The 26,268-nt window shown below is 44.3% G+C and overlaps 1 protein-coding gene and 2 non-coding genes across 3 annotated transcripts; all 3 read left to right on the forward strand.

Annotated features, from left to right (window-relative positions):
* Positions 1 to 552: 552 nt before the first annotated feature.
* Positions 553 to 6,043, forward strand: TPT1 (tumor protein, translationally-controlled 1). Its single transcript, XM_074961266.1, has 6 exons — positions 553 to 727; positions 1,016 to 1,089; positions 2,026 to 2,213; positions 3,307 to 3,412; positions 4,022 to 4,138; positions 5,827 to 6,043. Exons 1-6 carry the CDS (start codon positions 700 to 702, stop codon positions 5,827 to 5,829), a joined length of 516 nt encoding a protein of 171 aa, XP_074817367.1. The 5' UTR covers positions 553 to 699; the 3' UTR covers positions 5,830 to 6,043.
* LOC141981083 (small nucleolar RNA SNORA31) lies at positions 5,642 to 5,773 on the forward strand. The gene has a single exon (XR_012637641.1). It is a non-coding gene; the product is annotated as a small nucleolar RNA SNORA31 (small nucleolar RNA).
* An 869-nt stretch (positions 6,044 to 6,912) lies between the features above and the next one.
* Positions 6,913 to 7,047, forward strand: LOC141981084 (small nucleolar RNA SNORA31). The gene has a single exon (XR_012637642.1). It is a non-coding gene; the product is annotated as a small nucleolar RNA SNORA31 (small nucleolar RNA).
* The last annotated feature ends 19,221 nt before the right edge of the window (positions 7,048 to 26,268 follow it).

A 26,268-nucleotide genomic window follows, 5' to 3' on the forward strand; every position in this document is an offset into this window, starting at 1 on the left:
GTTTGAGCATTGCCTGCTCAACCCAGGGTTGGGAGTTCAATCCTTGAGGGGGCCATTTAGGGATCTGGGGCAAAAATTGGGGATTGGTCCTGCTTTGAGCAGGGGGTTGGACTAGATGGCCTCCTGCGGTCCCTGCCAACCCTGATAGTCTATGATTCTATTTAGTGTGTGGCTTTGGGTCAAGTTCGACTTGCCACCTGCCTGTTTCTGACCTGCCATCTGGTGCTCCCTGTGCAGCTGCAGCCCCAGCTGGGAGATGATGCCCCAGCACAGGCTGCAGGAAGGCTCACACTGCTCTCAGTGCCAACCCCGAGCCCCTTCCCGGGGCGCAGGGCTGGGTCGTGCCCACTGAACTCACTGACCGCTTCGTCCATTGCCACTGGCAGCAGCGCTCCCGGAGACTCCCTGCGTCAGAGAGCCCAGCAGGCGCGCAGGCGCGGTGCGGCGCGCGGCTTCCCCGTCTCGCCGTCTCCGATTTGGCCGCCAGATGGCGCCGCGCCGCGGGGGGGGGCGCTGTGCTACGTCACTCTTTTCGGCGCTGCGAGGAGCGCAGGGATTGGTGACGCGGCAGGGACGTGCCCGCTATATGAGCTCTGGAAGCCGCTGACTCGGCCCTTTCCGCCTCGCTCCCGCCCGCTCTCGGGTCGCTCGCCGCGCACAGAACGAGCCGCGCCGCCCAGCAGCAGCGCCGCCGCCGCCATGATCATCTACCGGGACTGCATCAGCCGTGAGCGCCGGGCCGCGGGCAGGGGGAGGGGGGAGGGAGCGGCGGGCGCGCGCGCGGCGGGGCGCTGCGGGACCGGCCGGGCCCCGCGCATGAGCAGGCCGGGCGGGGAATGCGGAGCTCTGCGGCGGGGGAGGGGAGCGGCCCGCGGCCCGGCTGGGAGCGGCCGGGGGCGGTGCCTGGGCCGCGGGGCGGAGCGGCCTCGGCCGGGCGGCGAGGGGGGGGGGCGCGGGCTCGGGCTCGGCGGGTGCGGGGCAGCCGGGCCGGGCTGACGCCGCGCTCTCCCCGCAGAGGATGAGATGTTCTCCGATATCTACAGAATCCGGGAGGTCGCCGACGGGCTCTGCTTGGAAGTGGAGGGGAAGGTGAGTCACCGGGGCTGGGCCCGCCCGGGGACACGTGTCCCGGCGGCGTCTGCCCGCGCCGCAGCCCGGGAGCTGCTGGGGACGCTGCTCCCTGCCCGCGGCGCGCGTGGCCCGGCCGCGGACCTCGGCACTTACCCCCTCCCGCACCCCCCCACCCCCGGGCGGCTCTCTGGCCAAGCCCCCCCGGCCCACGTGCGGTCTGTTGCTCGGCGGAGGCCCGGTGTAACCAGCGAGGCTGTCTGGTAACTGGTCGGAGCCGGCCCGTAGCCCCCGCTGCTTGCTCGGGGCTGCTGGGGGACAAGAGGCAGCTCCAGGCGCGAAGCTGCTACGGTGAGGGGGGGGCAGCTGTGGCCAAGCCTTGTTGGCCCTCACAGGGGTACCCACGCTTGGAGTAACAAGGGCGAGGGCTTGGCGACACCTACAGTTGCCGGTAGCTCACCTTATTTTGGTCATGCCTGCTAGCAGGTCAGTGAACTGTGTGTTTTTTAGCTCTTTCCTGACACGGTTGCAGCTTGATTTGTTGCTAGTGAGGGGAAGCAAACCACTGAGGTGACTGGCATGTCTGAGAGTACCCCAGCTAGAAGACTGACCTATCTGAGAATACTTCAGCTCCAGTAGTCTCTATAGCTTTTGGTGGTTTATCGTTCTTGTCAGGACTGGGTACAGGACTAGTATCCTAGTACTGACCAAGATCTTTAACCTGTGTGGAAGTTTTAGCCCTGCTTATCTGATAGGACAGGCTAAGAATTCAGCGCTGTTATTGTTAAATAATGGGGTAGTTCTATAGTCCACTTCAGCTTTAAAATGAGCAGTTCCTGAATTGACTGACAGCAGCAGTAGGGCTGAGTTAATGGTGCTTTTTCTAAACAGTGTAAGTATCATTTGATTCTGTGGTGCTTTTCTCTAATAAGCTTTTGATGATCTCTTTAAATCCAGATGGTCACCAGGACAGAGGGTCAGATTGCTGATGCTTTAATTGGTGGCAATGCCTCCTCTGAAGCTATTGAAGAAGGAACAGATCCCACAGTTGTCACTGGTGTCGATATAGTAATGAATCACCATCTTCAGGAAACTAGCTTTACAAAAGAGTCCTACAAGAAGTATATCAAGGACTACATGAAAGCGTAAGTGAAAACTGGTGTTACCCTTGAACTCCTCTGTGAATGGTACCTCATGAATTTCACCTCCTTAGGTATCATATTCCCAAAAGTAAGTCTGAGTCATGGTAGATGCTGATATGTGGTGTGGTCAGTTTGACACTTGAATAACTTCAGTGCTCCAATAGTGTCTCATCATTTGAGACTCCTGACGGTTGAATATAGAGGAGCACTTCAGAAAATGGTTTTAGCTAAGGTACAGGAATTGTTCATGAGGTGTAGGTCTTACCCTTGCCTTCCTGTTCCATTGAGTGCTGCAGGCTTTTTATGTATAAAACAAATGTTTCCTCTACCCCACAGAGTGAGGTTTGATGCGCTAACACAGGGGTTCTCAAACTGGAGGTTGGGATCCCTCGGGGTTGCAAGTTGTCAGCTTCTACCCCAAATCCTGCTTTGCCTCCAGCATTTATAATGGTGTTAAAAATATAAAAGTGGTTTTAATTTATGGGGGGGAGGGGTTGCACGCAGAAGCTTGCTATGTGAAAGGGGTCATCAGTACAAAAGTTTGAGAACCACTGTGCTAACATTTATTAGTCCCCATCGCCTTAGATGAGAGGCATTCTAGAACTATGTATTCGTAGGTAAATTCTTGTGTTATAAACTGCTCTAAATTTCCAGGAGGCTGTTTAATTTGACACAACACAATGTTTCATTGCCTAAAATTATGTATGTTAATAAACTCTCTGATCTAATTATCCAACTGTCTCATAACTTTCTTCCCTCCAAGTGGAAGGTGTTCCCTCCAACTTGGGAGTCCCACCTTGCACCCCTTGTGTCCCCCCCTTTTTTTTTGCTTGGAACAGTGCTCTTGCTGATATGGAACTCTGCCTACTCTCCACACATCCATGAAAGTACTGTTAGTAGCTTTTCTTAGCAGCCAGAACATTTTGCCTTGCAGATGCCAATAGTGTCAGGGAGCTCGTGGTATTAGGAATGCTGCTGAATAGAGGTTCAGCAACAGCAGGCAAACTTATTCACCTTGACATGAAGTGACCCTAGTCTGCTGAACTCCTTTGACGTTTGTTACATTCTAGTTAAGAGCTTGTTTGATTTCTTTTAGAATCAAAGCCAGACTTGAGGAACACAAGCCAGACAGAGTAAAGCCTTTCATGACAGGGGCTGCAGAACAAGTCAAACACATCCTTGCAAACTTCAAAAATTACCAGGTAAGCTTAAATAGCTTTAACTATTTTTGTAGTATAAAACAAAGGAATACCAACTGAGAGTTGTCTTACTATTAGACACCTTATAGACTTTGAACCTCCTGACTGCTGTAAGGGTAGTGCTTGGGGGAGCCTTCAATCTACCTTTTTCCAGGCTGTCTTGTCATAATTTATAAATGGCTCTAATGTGCTTGTTGCTCATGGCTTTCCTGAGCAGCAACAGAATGGAGTTGACCTGACTCTTGACTTTCACTGCCTACAAGGCTCTAAAGAGAAATAGTACAGTTGACCAAAGTCTAAATATCACAGCTTAGCCTAGCAGTTGAATGTACAGTGGAGGCTTTGAAACTTTATTAAAAAGACAATACTATATTGATTTATTTGGAAGGTTCTAACCCTAAGAGCTAAAGCTTCTCCAAATTGGGCATAATTCATTAGAAGTTGATGGCACTTGCCCAAGAAAACTTTCTAGATCTGGATGATGATGGTTTTTTGTTTTTGTTTTCCCCCCCCGCCCAAACACTGTCTATCATAGAGTATTTTGGTTACTCATAGTTACTCTTTACCTCATAGTACATTCATAATTGTAGTAACACCAGTTCTTTTTCAAAGTTCTTTGTAGGTGAAAACATGAATCCAGATGGCATGGTGGCTCTCCTGGACTTCCGTGAGGATGGAGTAACTCCATATATGATTTTCTTTAAGGATGGTTTAGAAACTGAGAAGTGTGTAAGTACTGAGTTCTTGCTCAAATATGTTTGACTCATGTGGCCAACTTCCCTTGTGTATAAAATGTCCACTGTTGCAATATAAATGTTGCAAGTTACTAATTCAGAGTAGTTTTGGAACTACAATCACCTGTCAAATGTAGATGTAACCACATTGGTTATTGGGCTCCATACAGGGGGTAGGTGGTGAAATTTAATAGCTAGTCTGACCTCCTATATATCGGAGGCTATCTAATAGTCCCTTCTGGCATTAAACTCTGAATTGTGCTGAAACAGTACTGGAAGGCATCTCTTTTCAAAGATGTGGTCCCACTACAGGGAGAGTAAATCAAAGCAGTGGTTGATATATTTCATGGTGTGTTAATTATAGTGGTGGTCCCCATATAGATCAGATTCCGTCCCTTTCCTCTGGTATCCTAGTGGTTCTTGCCTAACAGTATTAGGGCAGTATGGTAAGACAAGATAAAACCTCTAATGCAGGTGATGTGGTTTCTTAGTTTATATTCCAGTACCTAAACCCTGGATTGCTGCAGCCCCCGTTATATTCTAACTGCAGCTTGGCTCACGCCTTCCTTTCAAATTCAGTTGGCCTCAAATATAGTGAATTACCCAACTTGGCCAAAGCAGGTTAAATGCCTGCAGGTTCTAGAAGTGCTCTTTGGAGAGTCCTGGACTGGGCCACAACCCATGAGAAGAATTGCTGTTGATCATTGTGATGAAACTGATGCAAATACTGACTACTGTTCTCTAGTCATCAAGTATCCAGGGTGGAATTAATTTGATCCTACACTGAAGCTAGTATTTGATTATAATCTGCCACAGCAAATCCCTTCCCTTAGATTACTTTGATTGGGGCCAGTACTGCAGGATCATATGTTAAAGTGGCTGTGAACAATATTAATTCAGGAAAACTAGGTGCAAGGCTTTAAATGTTTACTAAGTCTATTGTAAATTTTCTGGTATGCAAGAGCCTTTTAAAGGTGGCCAGCTAAATTTTTTTCCTACTCTTGTAGGATATTAGACAAATTTCATACAGCACTAACTATGCCTTTTAACTCCTGCAGCTCTGTTTTTTAGTCATGTAGTTTTCACACTGTTAGAATAAAGTAGTGAACAATGGAAATATTTTCCCCACTTGGGCTGAGCAGAAACTTTTTTTATGCATTACTTTCTCAATCTACCAGTGCATTGTAACACTATTGATTCCAGGGGTGAGGAGCAGGAAAATTTTGTTCTCTTGGAATGCTCTACCTTGAAACTGCCACACAGCTCCTCTTGACAAGAGGGTCAGACTTTATCATATTTGTGCCATATACTGTAATGCATAATCAGTCTTATGTCCCCTGTGAACCTGAACTTGTATTCAGGAGGTAGCATAAGATGAACTCCATCACATTACCCTGCCAGCAGTGGAGGTGGGGGGGGAAATCTAGGTGACCATTGTTCTGTTTGGTACCTTTAGAAACTCAGAGCACCAGCAGCTCTGAAAGCTTGTAGAAATGTTATGCATCCTCTGATAGACCTTGAGCAATTCTCCTGCTGCTCCTGGGTTTGCATTGTGATGCAAAAGGAACTTCCTTGTACTTTCTGCCTGCCTGATCACGTGGCAGCTCAGACTGAATTGGGGAACACATGCAGAGACACCATTGCTTGACTGAACCTGAAATACCCATTGTATTCTTGTTACAGTAACAAAACCGAGCAACTATTTTGGATCACCTGTCGTCATAACTTGCTGCTGCTCTTTCCTCATCAACACAACACCAGGACTCAGCAGTGTCTGCCAACTGGACTGATACCATCTTGAGCTTTATTCACTTATTTTTTGACCCTGATTTGGAGTGGAGGCATTGTTTTAAAAAAAACTTGTCATGTAGGTTGTCTAAAATAAAACTCATTAAACCCATTCTAGGTAATGCCTGTTGGTCTAATGTGTTTCTTGAGCTGAACTCCTACAGTAAGCTTGCTGCAAGTCTTGTGCCCACGGACCTTTATACTTGTCAGTAATATAGCCTGATCCTAGTACACTGCAACTTAAGACTGTCTTCAGATAGACTTCATGCAAGTCACTACTTGAGACACTGGAATGCAAGTGCAGGCTCCTAACTTTTGCCTGCCTAGCAGTCTGAGGTGAATAAGGGAAATGTCCAAAGAAGTGCCATCATAATGAAGTGGACCTTCTGCATCTCTCACAGTTCTACAAACTGAAGTAATTAACTCTCTGGAAGAGATACCAAAAACCAATAAAACAAAACTGAATTCAAAGCTATTAATATGGAGTATTGGCTGAGCTTCTTTATCAGGCAAGGATATTTGGTTTCTTTACCTTGCACAGCAATCTTAAAGCAGGGGGAGAAGATCTCAGTAACAACACCAGAATGCAGCTGTTGAGCTAGTGCATGTGTGTACAGGGGGATGATGTGGGAAATGCAGCTAATATAAAATTACAGTATTTTATGGACTGTCTACAGTTACCACCAAACCATAGAGCAGTATTCTCACTGTGAGCAGCGGTGCATAAGTGATCAGTCACAGGATTAAGTAGATTTACAACTGGCTTGATAGATGGGACACTGAATATACATGAACTAGCTAATATTCCAAACGAAAATGTGAAGTAGGTTTTGACAGGAAAGTAAGTGTTGGAGAAAGGCAATAGACCACCTTGCTATTTAAGTAAAGGAGGCAGGGCTGGGGTTAGACCTTACAACCCCTTCAATAGTGTACCCAGCTTTTATTTGGGTGTTAGTCCCTGCTAGAGGATTGTCACTAACAATGCATCTACTTGACAGACCTGGAGCATGTGACCATTGCTTTTCTGGTCCTCACTAGGATGCAAGAGTAAAACAGTTCCTTGCGCTTTCTGCCTGTCATCGTGTGGCAGTCCAGATTGAATAAAGGAATATAACTAGCCTAGAGCGATTACTGTTAAACTAAAATAGCTTGACATTAACAAGCTTGTCAATAGGTGGAAGAATTGGGTATATCTTTCCAATCACAATAGCCTTGTCAAAGCATTTCTGCTACTTGTGATCAGTTTAGGGTGTGTTTCAGAGCAGGTGGTTGTTGGATCAGAATAGAGCTGTCATAGTAAACAGTGATGGAAATAAGATTTACTCTTTTCCCCACAATGGACTTATCTTTGCCAACAAAAGTAAATCAGATACTGTAGTCTAAGTGGCAATCTTGTAGTTATTCATTCAACTTTCAGTCTAGCATAGAGGGGTGGACAATGAGGTGGGACTTAGTATCTAGCCTACAGTCACCAGCTTTATTCCTGGGGGAAGGCTGTTACCTTAGATTTTCACCCTTCCCCTACACTACAAAGTTATGTTCCTCCTGGATGCTAGCAGACTTTTAATGGAGAGAAGCAATGGGATGCTAGCCCCATGAACTGCAAGGGGCTTCTTGCCTCATTCCCTTCTGGAGTGGGTGGCTTTAATCTGTCTTCATTGAAGCAGCTGTTGTGTTAGACCTCTTTCTGTTCAACCTATTTCTTATTTTCTAGTGTGTGTACCCAAGATGGCAGTCTGAAGCTACACCATGGCCCAGTACAGCTGGGATGGGTTGTACAGCAGGACTTCATATAATGTCTAGCCAACTATTCCCCCTTATGTTATCATTTTTGCTCCAGTCAAGTTTCTTTTGACTGTCTTCCCCACTTAGCATGTAGTCAGATTAAGTGATGTCAGTGATGAATAATGAAAGCCTCAGGGCTGTCTATCCTCAAAAGTTTTGCAGCATCAGATGTACCCACTATGTGAAGCAGCAGGTCCCTTATGTGAATACAGTTAAAGGGGAACAAAAGTTCATAGTTTATTGCAGTGAAGGATGAGCACTAAACTCATCTGCTATAAATCTCCTTTATAACAGCATGGGTTTGTATAATTACAATGGTAGTAAATCACACCCGAAAGTGACAGTTACCACTGTGTAGCTTAAGTGTACATTCAGTCTAAACTCTGCTTACAAAAACAATGAGTCCAGTGGCACCTTAAAGACTAACAAATGTATTTGGACATAAGCTTTCATGGGTAAAAAATCCACTACTTGCATGGTTTTTAACCCATGAAAGCTTATGCCCAAATACATGTTAGTCTTTAAGGTGCCACCGGCATCCTCATTATTTTTGTGGATACAGATGAACACAACTACCCCTCTGTTTACAAACACTTTTTTTATCCCATTCTAAAATGTAGGATATCAAGTGTGATGCTTTGGTGGAGGATTCCTTAGACAATGTGAGCCCTTGATTGAAGGGGGGTTTTTCTCCTAAGTCTTTGTCAAAAGTTTGAATAAAAGAGGGTTGAGCAGCTGAACTGAAACCCTATTTCCTTGCATTTTTATTCTTGGCTATTGGCCTAAGAAGTGGAACTTACTTGGTAACAAACCAGAATGGTTCCACAATCCAGCTTTGGTCACTAAAAAATTAATGGTGCAAATAATGGATGTCAGTCACCACCAAGTGCTGATGCCTGGCTCAGTGATACAGCTGTTCTCTTGCAGCTAGCAAACGCTGGCAGGCTGCAGAAGGTGAATGCCCAAAAACTTCAAAGCAATTTGGACTGACTTCTTCAAGGTCTATGATGCATGTAGACCCTGAAACTATGTCCCTTCCCCTCCTTTTAATCTTACCACATTTCATCATCTATCATGATGTAAAGAGGGTTATTTGTTGGGGGAAATTATTCTTTAAAAAGGCTGTAGCAAGAGAAAGTGCTGTGCATGTAGTGTCAGCATCGTGTCCTTTTGGTATTCCTCAGTGCTGTTATGGGGGGCACGGATCAGCGTTCACATTGCACTCCCGGTCAGTGCCTGGCCTGGGCCAGGGAAACAAATGACCCAACCCCTGGACCAAATTCTATGATGAATCCTAGTCAAGTGCCACCTGAGGCACGTTGTGCATATGCTAAGAGTTCTATTATTTTCTCCCTTTCAATGAATACCCTGCATTTGTCTAAGCAGCCTAACTGCTTTCCACCACAGCTGTGTCTTTGTCTTGACTCAGTGCACGCTGCCAATTGATAGCCCTGTTGCCCTCATCTCCCAGCCCTACAAATTATGCTCGGTGCTTTGCAGTTCCTTTAGCGTTTAGTGCTTCAGTCAGTTAAAATCCAAGTGCTGCTGAAAAAGTGACAGTCTCAGATACTTTACTTGGCTTCCTAAAATCCAAATGCCACAGCACCTGCTAACTTCACCCCCCGCAATCCTGTTTGGTAAAAGAGCAAGATTTGGGTTGTAATAAACTGCTGGAGGGCAGTGGTTCCATTATGTTGTAGCTTTTTAGTCAGAAAACAGGTGCTAGAGAAGAGCTAGATTCTTGGCTTTGTTTCGCTAGTCTGCTTTTGACCCTATGAAAAATATAGTTGTTACATACGTTTCAGTCAGTTCCTGTTATCTGGACTCTGTAACATCTCACTAAACTGAAGTGTGTTACTGTAGCTAGTCCCAGTGCAATGATTTTTAGGTCTTGTCACTTTATTCCTCCATAGAAAGTAGAAAAATCTAGGTGTTTAGTACTTCTCATTAGATACGGGCCTTTTTTTTTTTCGGTCTGTACTGACCCTGGTACTATAGGTGTGGAAGGTGGAGGCCTAGTACAATCGGTCTTGGAATGTAAAAAAATGACAATCCCATCTATACACTTGGCTAAAGCCAAAGGCTGCTGCATTAGCCCAGAGCACTGCTAAAGAGGACCTGCATAGGAAGAAATAAAAAAGGTTGGACGGAGGAGTTTGGGGTCTTTAGGAGGTAGAAAGTAGTGCTGGACGTTTAGACTGTGGCCAGCTGATGCCCCAGGAAGATCAGGGCATGGCAAGTGCCGAGGAAGTGAGGAAAAAGCAAGAAAAGGTTTTTTTGAGAAAGTTCAGGGAGGTGAGTCACCTTTCACGGAGCCTGTTTGACTCTAGCTCTGCTTTTATGTTTATTTTTTTGATCTATGGCTTTCTATAGCAGATGCTTTTTAAGAATATAAACCATGCCAGCTGCAATATAGTGACCCTTTGTTTTCCCACGTTGCCATTGAGCACCTTTACAAAATGTAATTAAGCATCTCAGTGACCTAGTAATGCTATAGGCTCCACCTCTTCCATGACTGAGCAAACACAATAAACCTTCAGAACTCCCTGGCATTGTCGCCATCCCTGAGTGCTTTGTCTACATGGGAACACTTGGGAAAGTTAGGGCAAATCAGCTAAATGAAGTCAGTGCATGTTCAAGCACATTAAACCCTTGTGTCAAGGTTCCTTCCCCACTCTGAACTGTAGGGTACATATGTGGGGACCTGCATGAAAACCTCCTAAGCTTACTTTTACCAGCTTAGGTTAAAACTTCCCCAAGGTACAAACTATTTTATCTTTTGCCCTTGGACTTTAGCTGCCCCCACCAAACGTCTAACACCGGTTACTGGGAACGAGTCCATTTGGAAACGTCTTTCCCCCCCCAAATCCTCCCAAATCTTACACCCCCTTTCCTGGGGAATGTTTGATAAAAATCCTCACTAATTTGCATAGGTGAACACAGACCCAAACCCTTGGATCTTAAGAACAATGAAAAAGCAATCAGTTTCTTAAAAGAAGAATTTTAATAGAAGAAAAAGTAAAAAGAATCACCTCTGTAAAACCACGATGGTAAATACCTTACAGGGTAATTAGATTCAAAACATAGAGAATCCCTCTAGGCAAAACCTTAAGTTACAAAAAGACACAAAAACAGGAATCTCCATTCAGCACAGCTTATTTCCTCAGCCATTTAAAGAAATCAGAATCTAACGCATATCTAGCTAAATTACTTACTAAGTTCTAAGACTCCATTCCTGTTCTGTCCCCGGCAAAAGCATCGCACAGACACAGAGAGAGACTTTGTTTCTCCCTCCCCCCAGCTTTTGAAAGTATCTTGTCTCCTCATTGGTCATTTTGGTCAGGTGCCAGCGAGGTTATCCTAGCTTCTTAACCCTTTACAGGTGGAAGAGTTTTTCCTCTGGCCAGGAGGGATTTTAAAGGTGTTTACCCTTCCCTTTATATTTATGACACCTTGTGTGGATGCTCTCATTCAGGAGTGAAGTGAGCTTAGTTAGGTGATATATTTTATTGGACCAATTTCTGTTGGTGAGAGAGCCCAGCTTTCGAGCCACACACAGCTCTTCAGATCTGGGAAACTGTCAGAGCTAAATACAAGGTGGAACAGATTATTTAGCACAAGTAGTTAGGATATGTTTCATGGGACCATTCTAAGTTAAGTGGCCTGTTAACACCTGTGCAGTCATGGAGGGAGGGGTGCAAGGTAGTTGTTTGTGGGTTAGGGATTGTTGTAATAAGCCAAAATCCAATGTCTCTGTTCAGTCCATGATTTTTAATGTGTAGCAAAGTTCTGAATTTAAGCTCCCAGGCCTGTATTTTGTGCAGGTTTCCTTTGAGGATGAGGTCTGGTGGGTCAGATGTTGCGTGATCGCTTTGTGAAAAGTGTTTACCCACAGGTGATAGGATTTTTGTTGTTATTTTTTCTGGGTGAATTCCCTTGAAAGCAAAGGGCATGGCTACACTGGAAACTTCAAAGCGCTGTTGCGGGAGCGCTGGGAGAGTGCGAGTGTGGTCACGCGAGAGCACTCCTGGTAATCCACTTCCACGAAGGGATTAGCTCCGAGTGCTGGGAGTGCGACTCCCAGCGCTGAGAGCCCGTTTACACTAGTGCTTTAAAGTGCTCTGACTTGCTGCGCTCAGGGGGATGATTTTTCACCCCCCTGAGCGAGCAAATCAGAGCGCTATAAAACGTGAGTGTAGCCAAGCCCATAGTGAGTGTCTGGTTTCACCTGCATAGTTGTTACTGGGGCATTTAATGCAGTGACTGAGTACATCACATCTTGTGATCATTCTCTGTAACAATGCTCTGAGGCTACTTGGCTCCTGAATGAGAGTGTCCACACCCAGATTTAACACACTTCAATGTGCATTGGACTTCAGTTGATTAGTCTTAACTTTCCTGGGGCCTGGTCTATACAGAAAAATATCAGCTTAGCTGCAGCTGTATCAGTCAGGGGGTGTGAAACCACCACACCCCTCACTGACATAACTGCCAACATAGCTGCATCTATGCTGGGAGCTATGTCAAGGGGAGAGGACTTCTGTAGACATAGCTAATGTCGTTGTGGGAGGTGGTGTTCCTACACTAATGGGAAAAAACCCTCCTGTCAGTGTACACTGAGGCCATGTCTACATTACGGATCTTAAGAGGTCCTTAATCTATAAACTAGGGTTCTTAATCCTACACTAGCCACCAAATTAATCAGCTTCCATGATACCTTACAACAGGTTATGTGCATTTAAGCCCCTCATTCTACCCATGATGTAAAAGTCTCAATAGAAGAAGAAAAAAATCCCTGCAGGTCTTGGCAAAAAATCTTGCTAAATTAGTCCCTGCTCCAATTATTTCATTTTCACTGGATTTTCAGTTTGACAAGCCCTGCTTGGAAACTTGCTCATCTTGCTTAACCAACCCCTGTGTCAAACTGCACCCAAGACTGGCAGCACACAGATTCAAGAGTTGTGCTGTGCTGTGGCTGGTTTTGTTAATATACAATCCCATTGACTGGCAGCTATCCTAAGGCTTCTGTGGCTCCCATCACTGTTACTGGAGTGAGATGCCTCTGTTTAGAGTGTTCTGTAAGTAAAAAATGAAAAACTTAAGTGACACAAGAAACGCTCAGAAGAAAGTGATCGAAGCCCCAAAAATCCTGTGGGGGATTTGTCAAAAAATACTCAGCATTGGCCTGACTACTATTGAAGTACTATTGATTTTAATGGACGGAGGGTGAAGTGGATGCTAAAGAGTTTTGTATGAACCCCGTATGAACAGTGAGCACCAAGTTATTGTTGATAAAGCATTATAAACGTGACTAATGCCTTACATATAGAAGCCAGCCTGTGCCACGTACCATTCAAGCTAATGGCCCAATCCTGCTGACACTTAAGCATGTGAATAATTTTACTCACATGAGTAGTCCGAGCCTCTGAGCATTGGCAACTTTCCCAGGGTTCCCCGTCAGGTGCTCTGAGCAGGGCAAGGTTTAATTCAAGATGTCAATCTCTTTGACCTTGTCTAACCTACAAAAGCAGCCATGTTAAGAATCTCACTAGCATTACACGAGTAAAGTTGCTCCTGTATTAAGTATTTGCTGCATCAGGCCCTAAGTTAAGATGGTTCTTGAAGAGTAATGATCACAAACATGGGAAGTGAAAAAATGTGGGTAACAGCAATACAAGGGTAGTTCTTTGAAGAGTAGCGTAGGCTGCCCAGAGCTGTGGTGTAAACTGGCAGGAGCTCTTCATCTAGCAACTAACATATTATCAGGTTCACAAGTCTCCATTGTGCCAAGAGAAGTTGAGCCTAATTTAAATTGGTGTTATAAAGAGTGGGGTTTTTTCAATCCAGTATTAGTTGAGTATTGACTAGTGAGTATCTATGCGGCTACTAGAACCCTGGCGTTTCATTGAGCAGCAGACAGCACAGATTGGGCTGCAGCTTCTCAGGCAGTGTTATTGCATCAGCACCCTTGGAAATATCACTTCTGACATCAGTTCAAAGTGAACCTGAGTAAGCAGTTGCACACAGAGAGAGGAAAGAGATGAGTAACCTCTTCACTTCCTCCTCCTTGTGTTCAAAGCCAATAACTGACTCAGAACATTGTGTGAGCGCAGAGACTTGCACGCTCAGAGAAAAGAGAGACCTGACTCCATTCTGAGGGCAACTATTTTTTCTTTTCAAGTCTTCGTTCATCACCCCGCTGCCTGCCCTCACATCAAGACCCTGCAAATTCTCTGGCACTGTATCATGGACGGGTCCCGTGGACCCAAAAGCTGAACATAACAAAGGAACATGGGGGGTTTACATTCAGAAAGAATATTTAATGAATTAGGCTGCCAGCAAAGAACCTTTCATTTATGATTTAGCTCCCTGACACCTTTGTGATACAGTAACTATTCAAGAGTAGTCATAATTGACTGCTTCCACACCTCCTTAATTACTAGCAATTTACCGGAATGTTACTGTTTATATATTGCATTTCTAAGATTTTATAATACACTATAATAAAAATACAAGATAAAGGTGAAGAGTGCTATAATATAAATAGGCTGAAACAGGGAGGGGAAATTACAACGTTTATTTTGGAGTCTAACATAAAACACCCTGGTGTTCTATTCTCCCCAAAAAGGGGGTTATTAACATACCTGTTAAATTACTTATATATGGCAGAAGAAGAGAGTATTACAAAAATTCACCATTTATTACTAGTCTTTAAAGATTTGTGTACAAAGACTTAGGCTCAGACTCTGAAAGGTATTTAGCTGCTTGACTTCCTTTGAAATCAACAGGATTCAGGTCATAAGTACCTTTTAAAATCTGGGCCTTACTGACTAGGAGATTGACCCCGATTCAGCTGTCAGTGGTTGGCAGCTGAGATAGGTACACCACTGGTGCCTCCTGTGGCTGATTTATGCCAGTATAAACATGGTAAACCAGTTTAAGTGCATCTATTAGGGATTTGCACCAATTTAACTAGACTGATTTTTAAACGGATGTAATTAAACTGGTAGGAAAGTACTCTGGAAGTAAAGGCAAAGCCTTGTCTATATTCTCTATACTTGCATGTCTTCTCGCTAGTACGTGATGAGACAAGAACAACTGCCCTCCAGTGTCTAATTTCCTGTGGAATTTGGCTTCTTCGCTCCCCAGTGCTATGCCTCAACAACTGTCCCAACGAGATCTGAGGTCAGATCTTTTATTGGATCAACTTCTGTTGGTGGTAAGAATACAAACTTTTGAGCTACACAGAGCTCTTCTTCAGGTGACTGCGTAGTGTGACCGATTGTCTCTTGCCAACAGAAATTGGTCCAGTAAAAGATATTACTTCACCCACCTTGTCTCTGAGGCTTTGTCTACACTAGCACTTTCCTCGGTCAAACTTTTGTCAGTCAGGGGTATGAGAAAAACACACCCCTGACCACCAAAAGTGCCCACGTGGACAGCACTATGTCAGCAGGGGACACTCTCCTGCCAACATAGCTATCGCTGCTTTTTAGGGGTGTCTTAATTATACTGGCCAAAGAGCTGTCTCCTTCTGGCAGAGAGCGGCTACCTGGGAGACCTTACAGTGACACAGCTGTGCAGCTGTAAGGTCTGTAGTGCAGACATAGCCTGATATCCTGGAATCAACATGGCGACAACAACACTGCAAACAGCTATCATTGGGATCATTTGTTCCACTAATTCCTTATTTACATACATCTATTCTACCCCCACCCAATAGTGTGGAAACCAATATGGGAAACATGCAGGAATTCTTATTTCAGCAGTTCCCATCCTGGTCCATGGGCCACTGAGGGCAGGGAGGTCACATACTGCTGGCTCTTCCTCCATTTCCAGCTGCTTCTCGGGTTGGCTAGGTTCTTCATTGCAAGGTATGGCTTGGAGAAGCAGCTGGAAACATGGAGGGGGTACCATCCTTATAGTCTGTGCTAGGACCACTGGTATATAACAGGAAGGGAGGTGGTAGGACCTTCACCCAGGGACTGCAGCTGTCAGCCACCAGCTGGAGAATAATGCCAGGTAAAAGGGAATGTGGCTGTCCCCTGGACATTCCATCCACGTGCTGATTAGAGGACCAGCTGCTGTCATAGCTTGGGAGGAAGCCATCTGATCACTCACATGCTTCCACTTTTAACGCTACAGCAAAAACCCAGTCATGCAGTGACAACTCCCAGCAGCCGCCACTGATTCCCAGTCTGAAGCTCAGGGGAACTGGATTAAAATGGCTGTAGGGAGTTCTAATGCACAGCTCTGGTTCGGGGAATAGCAGCTACAATGGCACAGGCCTTGCCAAAGGGCCAAATAGGACTCAGGGTAATGTTGGGTTCTGCCCAGGGAAGCTTGGGCCTTGGTACAGTTTTCCTGCCATCTAAGGGAGGGAGTTTATCAGCAAACACAGACTTTTGGACTATGGGGAAATCTTTTTTGTTTGTTTGTTTTTAAACCAAGAGGGTGTTTTTGCATTCCACTCCTGTTTGTAAAATAACCCCACTAGCATATGCACCATTTCCTTCTCAACCTGTACTGAGGACACTCTTTCCCATACAGCTGTATTTTTACCCGACCCTCCCCACATCACAGATGCCTTCATTTTACTCTGTTTCCTCTCCCAAGAGATGGCTGGGGAAATTTCACCTCCCTCTAGCGGTGGGATACAATCCTGCAATCACATCAGTCATGCTTATCACATCTCTCACCTACCATTCTACACCTTCAGTAGAGCCAACGTGCGTCTCACACACATTTCTGACCAGGCCCTTTGGAAGAAGTTGGATAGGGAAACCCTGCGAATAAGATAACAAGAACCCAGCCTGTCATCCAATTCACAAGGCTAGGTGGGAGTCACTTAACCCTTACAATGCTGAAGGGGAAGAGGATTGTCCTCTGTTCTACACACTTACAAACTTCAGAACAGCCACACTGGGTCAGACCAAAGGTCCATCTAGCCCAGTATCCTGTCTTCCGACAATGGCCAATGCCAGGTCCCCCAGAGGGAATGAACAGAACAGGTAATCATCAAGTGATCCATCCCTTGTCGCCCACTCCCAGCTTCTGGTAAACAGGCTAGGGCCACTCAGAGCATGGGATTGCAGAACTTGGGTTCTGAAGAGGAGTACACTTGTTCTTAATACCTCCTCAATCCCTCTTCTCTCCCCAAGGCTGGGTGCACTCCTGCCCCTCTCTCTGATCATGCCGGAAGGTCCCATGGACCAACAGATCTATGCTGCCTGGCTGTGTTCTTTTGGCCACTAGCCTTCACAGCCCAAGCACAGATATGCATGGGGCTTCCTGCCTCTTTCTGAAAGCTCCAGTTCAAGTTCCCCACTTTCACCCTGTTATCTTCCTGGCCTAACTGGGAAGATATCAGCTGACAGTAGGTGTCAGGCATACAGGTCACAGGCAAAAGTACTGGTTCCACTCTAGACTCCTCCTGGCCCTATCTCATCAGCCAAGCCCTTCCCTTTTTCCTGCACATCAGATAACCCCCTCCACCACCCCATACACACACACACCCAAAGACTGGGCAATTATCCAGTTTTCCTAAGAATTAAAATAGCCAGAATGTCATTTTGTGATTGATGTGTGCGAATATTTCTAATGGTCAGCTGCTTTGGGGATGATGGTTACATTACCACAAAAAGTTCCCTAAATATGGCAGACAGAACCCCAAGTTAACAGCTGCACTGTGACCACTGCAATGCTGATATAGCCTGGCAGTTTTATATCTAGGTTAGTTTTCTAATGGCCTCTGATGACTAATAAGGAGGCCATGCCCGGGGGCAGTAGAGTATTGTGTTAACTTACACAAGAGGATGAGAGGATGTCCAGATGATTCAAAATACAAGTTCTCTCGTACAAATTAGCTTGTAGCCATTTAGCCTTTCATTAGGTTCCTGTCAGATCTCACAGGCTAAGTTGGTTGACCCAGGTCAATGCTTGAGTGTGAATCTTCTAAGGCATTGTCTACCTAGGGGAAATTAGCCAGCATCATTATTCCTGTGTGGATGCTATTCAAGAATAAGAGATTTTATTTCAGAATAATTCCCTTCTGTATTTATTTCAGAATAATTACACCAAATTTCTTCTGAATAGAGTGTCCACATGGGGAGCTATTGCAGCATAGTTAGTCTGGTATAGCTCTGCAGGTTAATTTTCCTGATGTAGACAAGTCCTAAGCTACATTTACATGCAGCAAGTAAGGCTGGTGAGTCACTTCCTTCTAAATCAGTACCTAACCAATGACTCTGCCTTGTGCTAGGGTTTGTCAGATGAGACATACAATCAAGTTCTTGACCACTTAAAACCATGCATGAGAAGAGTGAAGTGTTAACACTGTTGGCCAAATCCCCATGTGGGTAATAACAGAGTCTACCTATGTTAGAGGAAGCAGCATTGCCATGGCGTTAAAGTAGGGGAACTGGCGAAAAAAAAATCTGGACTCTATTCCCTATTCAGCTGTTGGCTGGGTGTGTCACCTTGTACAGTTCATGTACCATTCCTGTGTTTCAGTTTCCCCATCCATATGATGTGGATAACACCTACTCCCATGTGCTGCTTTGCCATATACCTGACAGAAGAGGTGATGTGGGAGATATAGGGCCATATTGTTGCATGGTGGGAGCCAACTGGCAATTGTGGCACTGGAAACATGCCAGCTGGCTGGCTGGAGTACAATTCTCAACAATAAAGGCAACTGCATAAGTGACCTGTAAAAGAAACCAGTGAATACTCTATCCCTCCCCCATGCAATCTGTCCCTCCCACACACCGTTTTTCATTTAGTTTGTTTGTTTTCGGTTCTTTATAATGTATAAGAAGTCTTCCTTCCTCCCACCCCCACCCCTTTTTCCCCCCTAACCTCCCTTTCCCCCCCAAATAATTTTTTTGGATACTCCCCATCTCCATAAGAAATATCACATATTGACTTCTCTTTTGCTGGAAGACACTTTGGAGAATGAGTGGCCTTGTGAGAACCCCTGATGGAGAGGGGAGAAGAGAGTTTTAGTCAGGTGGTTTAAACTCTTTCATTTAAATGAGCTTTTTAAAAAAATATTAAACGGACAGCTTTCATTAGGAAAGATTTAAACAACTCACTTCCTCAAAGGAAAGCCTGAGAAAGCTCTGCCTCCTCCAATTCTCCCCTCTTCCAAAGCAAAGCTTCATCTTCATAATATTTCCAAGATAACAAACAAGCAGAAAAGAAACCAAAGAATCAAAAACCATCCAGAACATTTACACCATAAAGAAACAAAAGAGTCAAACACTTTAAACAAAGATCTTTTGCAGGTCACCTTTAATATCATGGTTAGATTATTGTGAAGAACCTGTGCTGGTGGATTCCAGTCTGAAGATAAGGGAATACACCCCCAGTTCAGCACATATGTGGACAAATAAAATTTAAGGGGGAAGAAGAGAGAGAGGCTTCTAACCAGGTCCAGCAGTTCATCAGTGAATCAAGCAGAGTCCTGCCAAGCCTGTGGTCTGCTTTCTTGTTGGAGGTTTTGATTTTTATACTTAGAATTTGCATTAATATCCAACATTTCAGGGACAGAGGGTATTTATTTGAGTTGGGCATAGGTGGCTTTTTTTTTTAAGCAGATTGGGAAGGGTTAGTCAGAAGCTGGTAATGGGAACTCGTAACAGCCACAGACAATTAAGGAAGCAGATCCATTGTCAAAGTGGAGGAGAATGGTGAAATCTGATGAGAATGTTCATCAAGTGATGCAGAAGGTGCGTGGGGCTGTACAGTCCACTCCTGGTACCCAACTGCTGCTGGAGGCTGAGAGATTTGTATCTGGGGCCCTGGGACCAGTTAATGTTATTACTGTGGCCTTATACAGCGCATTTCAAACAGGCCTCAAAGTGCTTTACAAATCTGCCTAAGCACTAGTAGCCCAGTTTTACAGAAATGAGGCATCTATGTTAAGGGTCTTGGCTAAGGTTATACAGCAATCCAGTGGCAAGACAGGAACAGAACCTCAAAGTCTCATCTCCTAGTCTGTGCTCAATCTACCAAACTATGGCTCAGTTTTGAGTGGAAAGCGGGGGCTGCTAGGACACGTAGCTCCCCAGGAGTAGCTGGAAATTGGGGCTGGATTAGGGACAGGTAAGCAGGCCTGCTCCTGATGCTTTGATGTTGCACTTCACATGGTACAGTTTTACTGCATATATTGAATATATTTGAAAGCGAACATTGAGTAAAAACTAGCTATTGACCCCGTTGCCAGATTCAGCCGCAGAGTGACTGGCTCAATGACAGAATGGTTCACTTGGGGCAGTTACACTCCGGTGGAAAAGTGTGCAGCATTTTCACTTAGCACTTGCATTATCTATATTGTAGCAGTGCCACAAAGCCCCAGTCATGGATCAGGATCTCATTGTACTAGGTGCTGTACAAAAACAGATGTGTTTGTCCTAGGCTTTCCTCCTCAAACAAAGTAGCACTATTAAGTCAGATGTAAAAAGCCTCTTCCATGGCTTGCTCCTGATCTGGACTTGGGACAACCAAGATAAATAGCTCCCAAAGATTCCATGCCAAGTTTTACACAAAACTCACCACACTCTGTGATGGGACACTAGGTTATACCGTAAAGACTAACAGATTTATTTGGGCATGAGCTTTCGTGGGTAAAAACCCCACTTCTTCAGACGTCACAATACATTGTCACTGTAGACGTTTGCAGGGAGGGAATAATGCCAATAGATACAACGTATCAATGGACTGTATCACCATATAACATTTACAGACAACAATCTCTGAGAAACATTTTGCTACTTAAAGGTTACTAGAAAACTTTATGGAAAGTCATTGCTGTTTACAACGGTAAGCTGCTTTCCAGGTTTACAACAGTTGGGATGTGACCCTATAATGCTTCTTTCTCCCAGAAAATTCCTATCAACTTTAATAGGAATTTTGCCCAAGTAAATATTGTGTTATCGGGGCCTTACACACTAGTTCAAACAAGGGATAAGGGCCTTCAGATGTTTTTTAAAAAACAGGATCATAGCATTAAAGATAGGAGAAAAGCAGAAAAACGCGAGGTGTCTGTAAAAGGTCTGTCCCTCTGACTTGGGACAGGTCAGTCCACACATACTAGGTTGTTTGTCACACACCAAAGAAGCAGGAACACAAATGAAACTGTAAAAATTTCAAACATTAATGTAGGTAGGCCCCTTCTCTCTTCTGAGCTACCCAGCAGCCACCGACATCTCACCAGTTACTCCCACAGCACTTAGAAGACAGGACAATTTTGTCTAGAAATTCAGCTAACAGAATAAAGAACCACCTAGTCCACATGCTGGAGTTTTGCCAGGTCAGATGCACTGATAGAGCTCCCACAGGCCATAGACAGGAGACATTTCTGTGCAAGCTCTTGTCCCTGTGATGTCCAGCAGCTGAGGCCTTCCACAGCTTCTCTTGAAACTGGAAATCCCACCATCATTTTTAACATGATTTTTGTTGAGAGCTGAATGGAAAAATGCTCATTCAGTCTTAAACTGAAAAATCACCTGGTGGATTCCAGAGAGGTGGAGGGGAGAGGGAAAGGTCTGCCCAGGTCTAGGGGCACATCATCGTTTTGACTAACTAGTTGCTATATTTTTCTCCAGGCTTTTTGAGTGTGTGATGGCAGCTGACTGGGTTAGGAAGGGTTTTTCCTGCAGGGAACATTGCTCTTCTCACCCCTCACTTCTAAGGCATTGCTGCATGCTTTTGGAATTAAGCAGGAGATTTTAAGTGATTCCAGGTTATTAGATGTCTTACACACAGAAATGTCTGCCTCACCATTGAGCAAACTATCTGAGAGCATCCCTCTCTCTGCCCCTTCCCCTCAGCCTACTGCATTAATTAGATACTTTAAAATTCTCTGTATAGCGCAGCCATTGGTTCCTTTGATCATGCTAACAAAAGAGCAGAGCCCTTTCAATGTGAGAACTTACTAGGCAGGTAAACAGACCTTGGTCAAGCCCCCTCTTTCCCCAAACTGGGCCATTAATTCTAGTAGGGCATTTCATTACCTGTTCCACCACAATTGTGTGGGGAATCATTGTTTCATCATTTTCAAAAGCAAATGTAAAGCTACTGAGCTCTTCCACTCCTGGGAGTTCCCATTTCCTTTATACTGACTGATTTTCAAGGTAGCCTTGACAGGCACATTCCATTCATTTTATTGACTAATTTAGATAAATGCTGCCCAGCAGCAATTTGACACAGATTCAACTGTTTTAAAGAAGCTTCCATTGTTTCAGTTGCCACTTTAACTCAACCCTTTGTCCTTTCTTATTCTTTTTCTCTTTACGGTCATTTAGGCCTCGTCTCTGCTTCAGAATCAAAACACTGCGAACATGGTTGTCCGCAATTGGTTTAGCTGAACTGGTATTGAGCAAAGGCTAGCTACAAGAGCACTTGTGTTCAGCATTCTTTCAGATGATTGTGCTCAAACCTTGCTCATAACACAAGGTGTAAGTGGTTAGCTGAAACAATGCTGAATGTGGTTTTTCCTTGTCTACCCTTGCAACTCAGTGGTGCTCAGTGTTAAGCTTATCACTGACAACTGCTCTGCAACTGTTTAGTATTGTAGTGTAAACTAGGCCTTAATGTTCTGCATTTCTTCTTCCTTTACCTCTTCCCCAGAGAGGCATCAGGACCTCCACAGTATGCATCCGATGAAGTGAGCTGTAGCTCACGAAAGCTCATGCTCAAATAAATTGGTTAGTCTCTAAGGTGCCACAAGTACTCCTTTTCTTTTTGTGAATACAGACTAACACGGCTGTTACTCTGAAACTTCTTACCCCAGATTCTAGTCTACGTTAGAATCTCTAGCTACCGTCACCCACTGCCAGTCTCCGCATTTCTACTCTGGAGAGAGGATTCATGGCTTGCTCATGGCAGATCGGCCTCTACCCTCTGCACTCAGGGAGAGAAGTGGGCAAGGGGGAGTATCTCAGATTATGCACAATAAGCTTGAAAAATCTTGGTTGGAGAAGTAGCTGGTTGGATGGAGGATAAACAAGCCAAGGAAAGGAGAAGGTTAGAGCTGAAAGGTAGGAAAATCTGAAAACTCACAACTCCTCTCACAGAAGTTTAAAGATCAAAAGGCAGAGAAGCTCCGGGGAAGTGTTCCCACTGCTGTTTGTACCAAAGGGGCAGGCTGCCCCTGTGAGGTGTGTCATGTTGACCACAGCTCCGAACTGTCTCTGGAAACTGCAGAGAAAGGACCCTCACCGGGGTGAGTCTGCAGAAGTGCTTTCAATCATGAATAATAAATAATCAAAGAAAATGATTTGCTGGGAGTCAATATGATGACTCACCAAATGCCATCTTAGTGATGGTGACATCTGAACGTGGGTAGGCAGAACTGACACATACAGGAGGTATGTTCGGTCAAAGCCAATTTAAAGCAGCTGGTGAAGACAATACAGAAGTGACTCAAAACAGGGTAGGCTTTGAGGAGCACTCACTGGAATTTTAACAGCTAGTTTGCACTGTTCCCACTCCAAATGAGGACGCTCATACCTGTGTCAAAGAATCAGTAACACTGTTCCAATAGAGACACGTGTGACTTTCTGCCAGCACACTTTTAATATTCACATGGTGCTCCCTTTGAGGTGCAACGAAGAAAACTAACATCTCTTATTTATACGACAACTTCCCAGAATTGACAGTGTCTAGCATCATCTACTCCAACCCGTTGTTCTGAGTTTATATTTTAGAATATAAAGACTTACATATGCACATTCCAAGTTAGACCTGCCCATCTTCCACATAATTTTCTGGAGACTGCTACTGCTAGATTCCTGCACTGCATTCATCATGAGTCACATATGCTTGGACCTCGTCTACACTAGGGAGTTTTGCACTGGGATAACTGCACTGATGTGGTATGCCCTGGCTTGAAGCTGCTGCTCTGAGTTTACCCTCTGGATTTATACCAGTGCAGCTGAATGGGTGCAACATCCCTAACACTGATGACTAGCTTTTTGCATCCCATTTGTCTGTCATCTTTAGGGTAAGCTACTTGGGACAGAGACTGGGTTGTCTTATTTTGAAGTACCAAGCACACTGCTGACACGTGACAAATAATGTTGGGGTTGGAATTAGGGCTATGGATTTCAACATTTATTGTCTGAAATATTCAGAGGCTGTTTTTAGGAACTAAATGCAAAAAGTTCAGTTTCAGACGTTTCCAGTTGATGTTTATTTTACTTCACATGCACATGATCCTTAGTCTACTACACAACCTAAAACATATATCATGGCATGAACTACAGGGTGGGTTCCCAATTTTTCAGTGCTTGAGTCGTATCTTAACAGTGATCTTCTCATGGACCATCTCCCTTCTCATTCACTACTGCACAGGCCACACAATTGTGCCACCATATTCCCTCTGTTCAGGAGTATGTAATATCCCTGTGGCAGCTACAGAACTTGCCAGCACGAAGTGACATTGGGAAACTGATAAGCCTAAAAATACATCTGTTTATTTAATGAAATTTAGCAGGCAGATACAAGGAGAAACAGCACCACGTGACCGGCCAGTTCTCCAGGGATGACCAAGCAAGGATATGTTTTGCGAACCGCAGTTCGGGAACCTCTGCACTAGAGAAAAATGCAGCCTTATTGTAGGCCTCACCGTCAAGCAGGGAAAGACAGTCAGTGGAGGAACAATCGTATTCGACATTCCTGCAACTCTCTGGTTAAATGAATAAATAAGTAGTCAGGGAGACCAGGACATCAGACCAGACTGCCTAAAGCCAGGCTACTCCCATCAGACTGCTCTGGGCAAGTGGCACTCCTCTCCCCCTTCTATTGGTGGAGCTCCCTGGAGAAAAAGCTAGTAAAAACTAGAATCCCAAAACTATTTTGGGATTAGTAGGTATTTGTACATGAAGGGATTATTCATCCCATCCCTAATTCAGACAAACTTGAGGTCCTTAGCACCATGTGTTACACCATACGGAAGAACCCTGAAACCAGGGAGAGGGGGGGGGAAAGGGATGAAATTAGCTGATTGAAGTCTTTTCTGTCTCTAGGTCAATGCCTGAAGATCACCTGCAAGCTTCAGCCTGTGAACAACACAGTGGCCCGGCTCCTGGGTGGATCAATTTGCAAAGATATGGATATTAATTTATTTCTGGCAACATTAGTGTGTTCTTGTTACCTATTCTGAATAGGTTACTATAATACATATTTATCTCATATATGCTTTTAATTTCTGTAAACAGTGCCTAGTTCCTATAGCAACAGGCATTCTACATATCACTAAAATAACTGAATTTCTTTAATTCTTTTGTATTACTGTGACTGATCAGTTCATCTCACTATAACTACAATATTTTGCTAAACCACTGAGCAGCTGAAGACAGATTATGAAACAGTAAATTAACATGCATCAAAATCAAAAATACATTCTTGTTAGGCGAATCACACAGGACTGCCATTAAGAGCATTTTATGCCAATGGCTGGACTTAATTTCTATATCAATATTGGCAAATTACAAATAGAAGAACAAGATTGCATGCTTTTTGCAATAGAGACACGTATTTCTGTTCTGTTTGTACAGCACCTAGCAAATGGCGTCCTTTTCATGACAGTCCTAGGCACTACAGTACAACAAATAAATAATAACTAGGATTGTGACTTTAGAAATCAGGATATTTCCAAAAACAACAATAAGGGAGAACTGAGTTCAATCAAATGAAGGCAATCAATAGAAAGTACTTAAATTGGAAAAATTAATCAGGCTTTTTCTTCCTTTCTTAAGCAACAGGTAAGTAAGCAGGGTAAACTGTATACAGTCCTCTTCTCTGCACTCACTCCAAATAAATATTTTTTTACCTCAACTGGATATACCACTGTGAAACTTTGCCTCTGGGCTACTGTCCTTCCTTTGGCTCCTACTCCACTTCCTTTACCTTCACCTTGACCTTCAAAGCCATAAGTGGCCTAGGACTCTGCTACATCAGTGTCATCATTTGTATCCATGGGCCACACCCATCCATGGCTAATGCAGCTCAGAAAGTCCAGAAAAAAAGCACTGCAGAGCTGGAGATAAAGCATTCTTGGCTGAAGGAGCTCAGCTGTGGAACAAAATTCCAGTGCAGATCAGAACAATACAGAATCTCATCACCTTCAGGCAATTCTGAAAGACTCTCCTCTCTGATAAAGCATTTCTTCCATAATCAACATAATAAGGACAATAAAAATATCTGTTCCACCTCGTGTTTAGCTGTAACATTCTGAAACAGAGCTCTGTGTAAGCTCGAAAGCTTGTCTCTCTCACTAACAGAAGTTCTTCCAATAAAAAAAATATTACCTCACCCCCCTTGTCTCTGTAATAAAAACATTGGTATTTACTCTTATTAACAATTTAAAAAAAATTTTTTTTAAAGTAGATCTTTCCAATTTCATTGACATCTGTCTACAAGTGACATACAGATTTTAGTGATGTGGGAAAATGTTTTGAGGGAAAAAATATTCAAGGCATAGATTAAGTTAAATTGACCCTGCTTAAAAACAAAATGCCTTTAACCCCCTCCCCCCACTCACCC

Source organism: Natator depressus, chromosome 1 (genome assembly GCF_965152275.1).
Source record: "Natator depressus isolate rNatDep1 chromosome 1, rNatDep2.hap1, whole genome shotgun sequence".
NCBI classification, from domain to species: Eukaryota; Metazoa; Chordata; order Testudines; family Cheloniidae; genus Natator; species Natator depressus.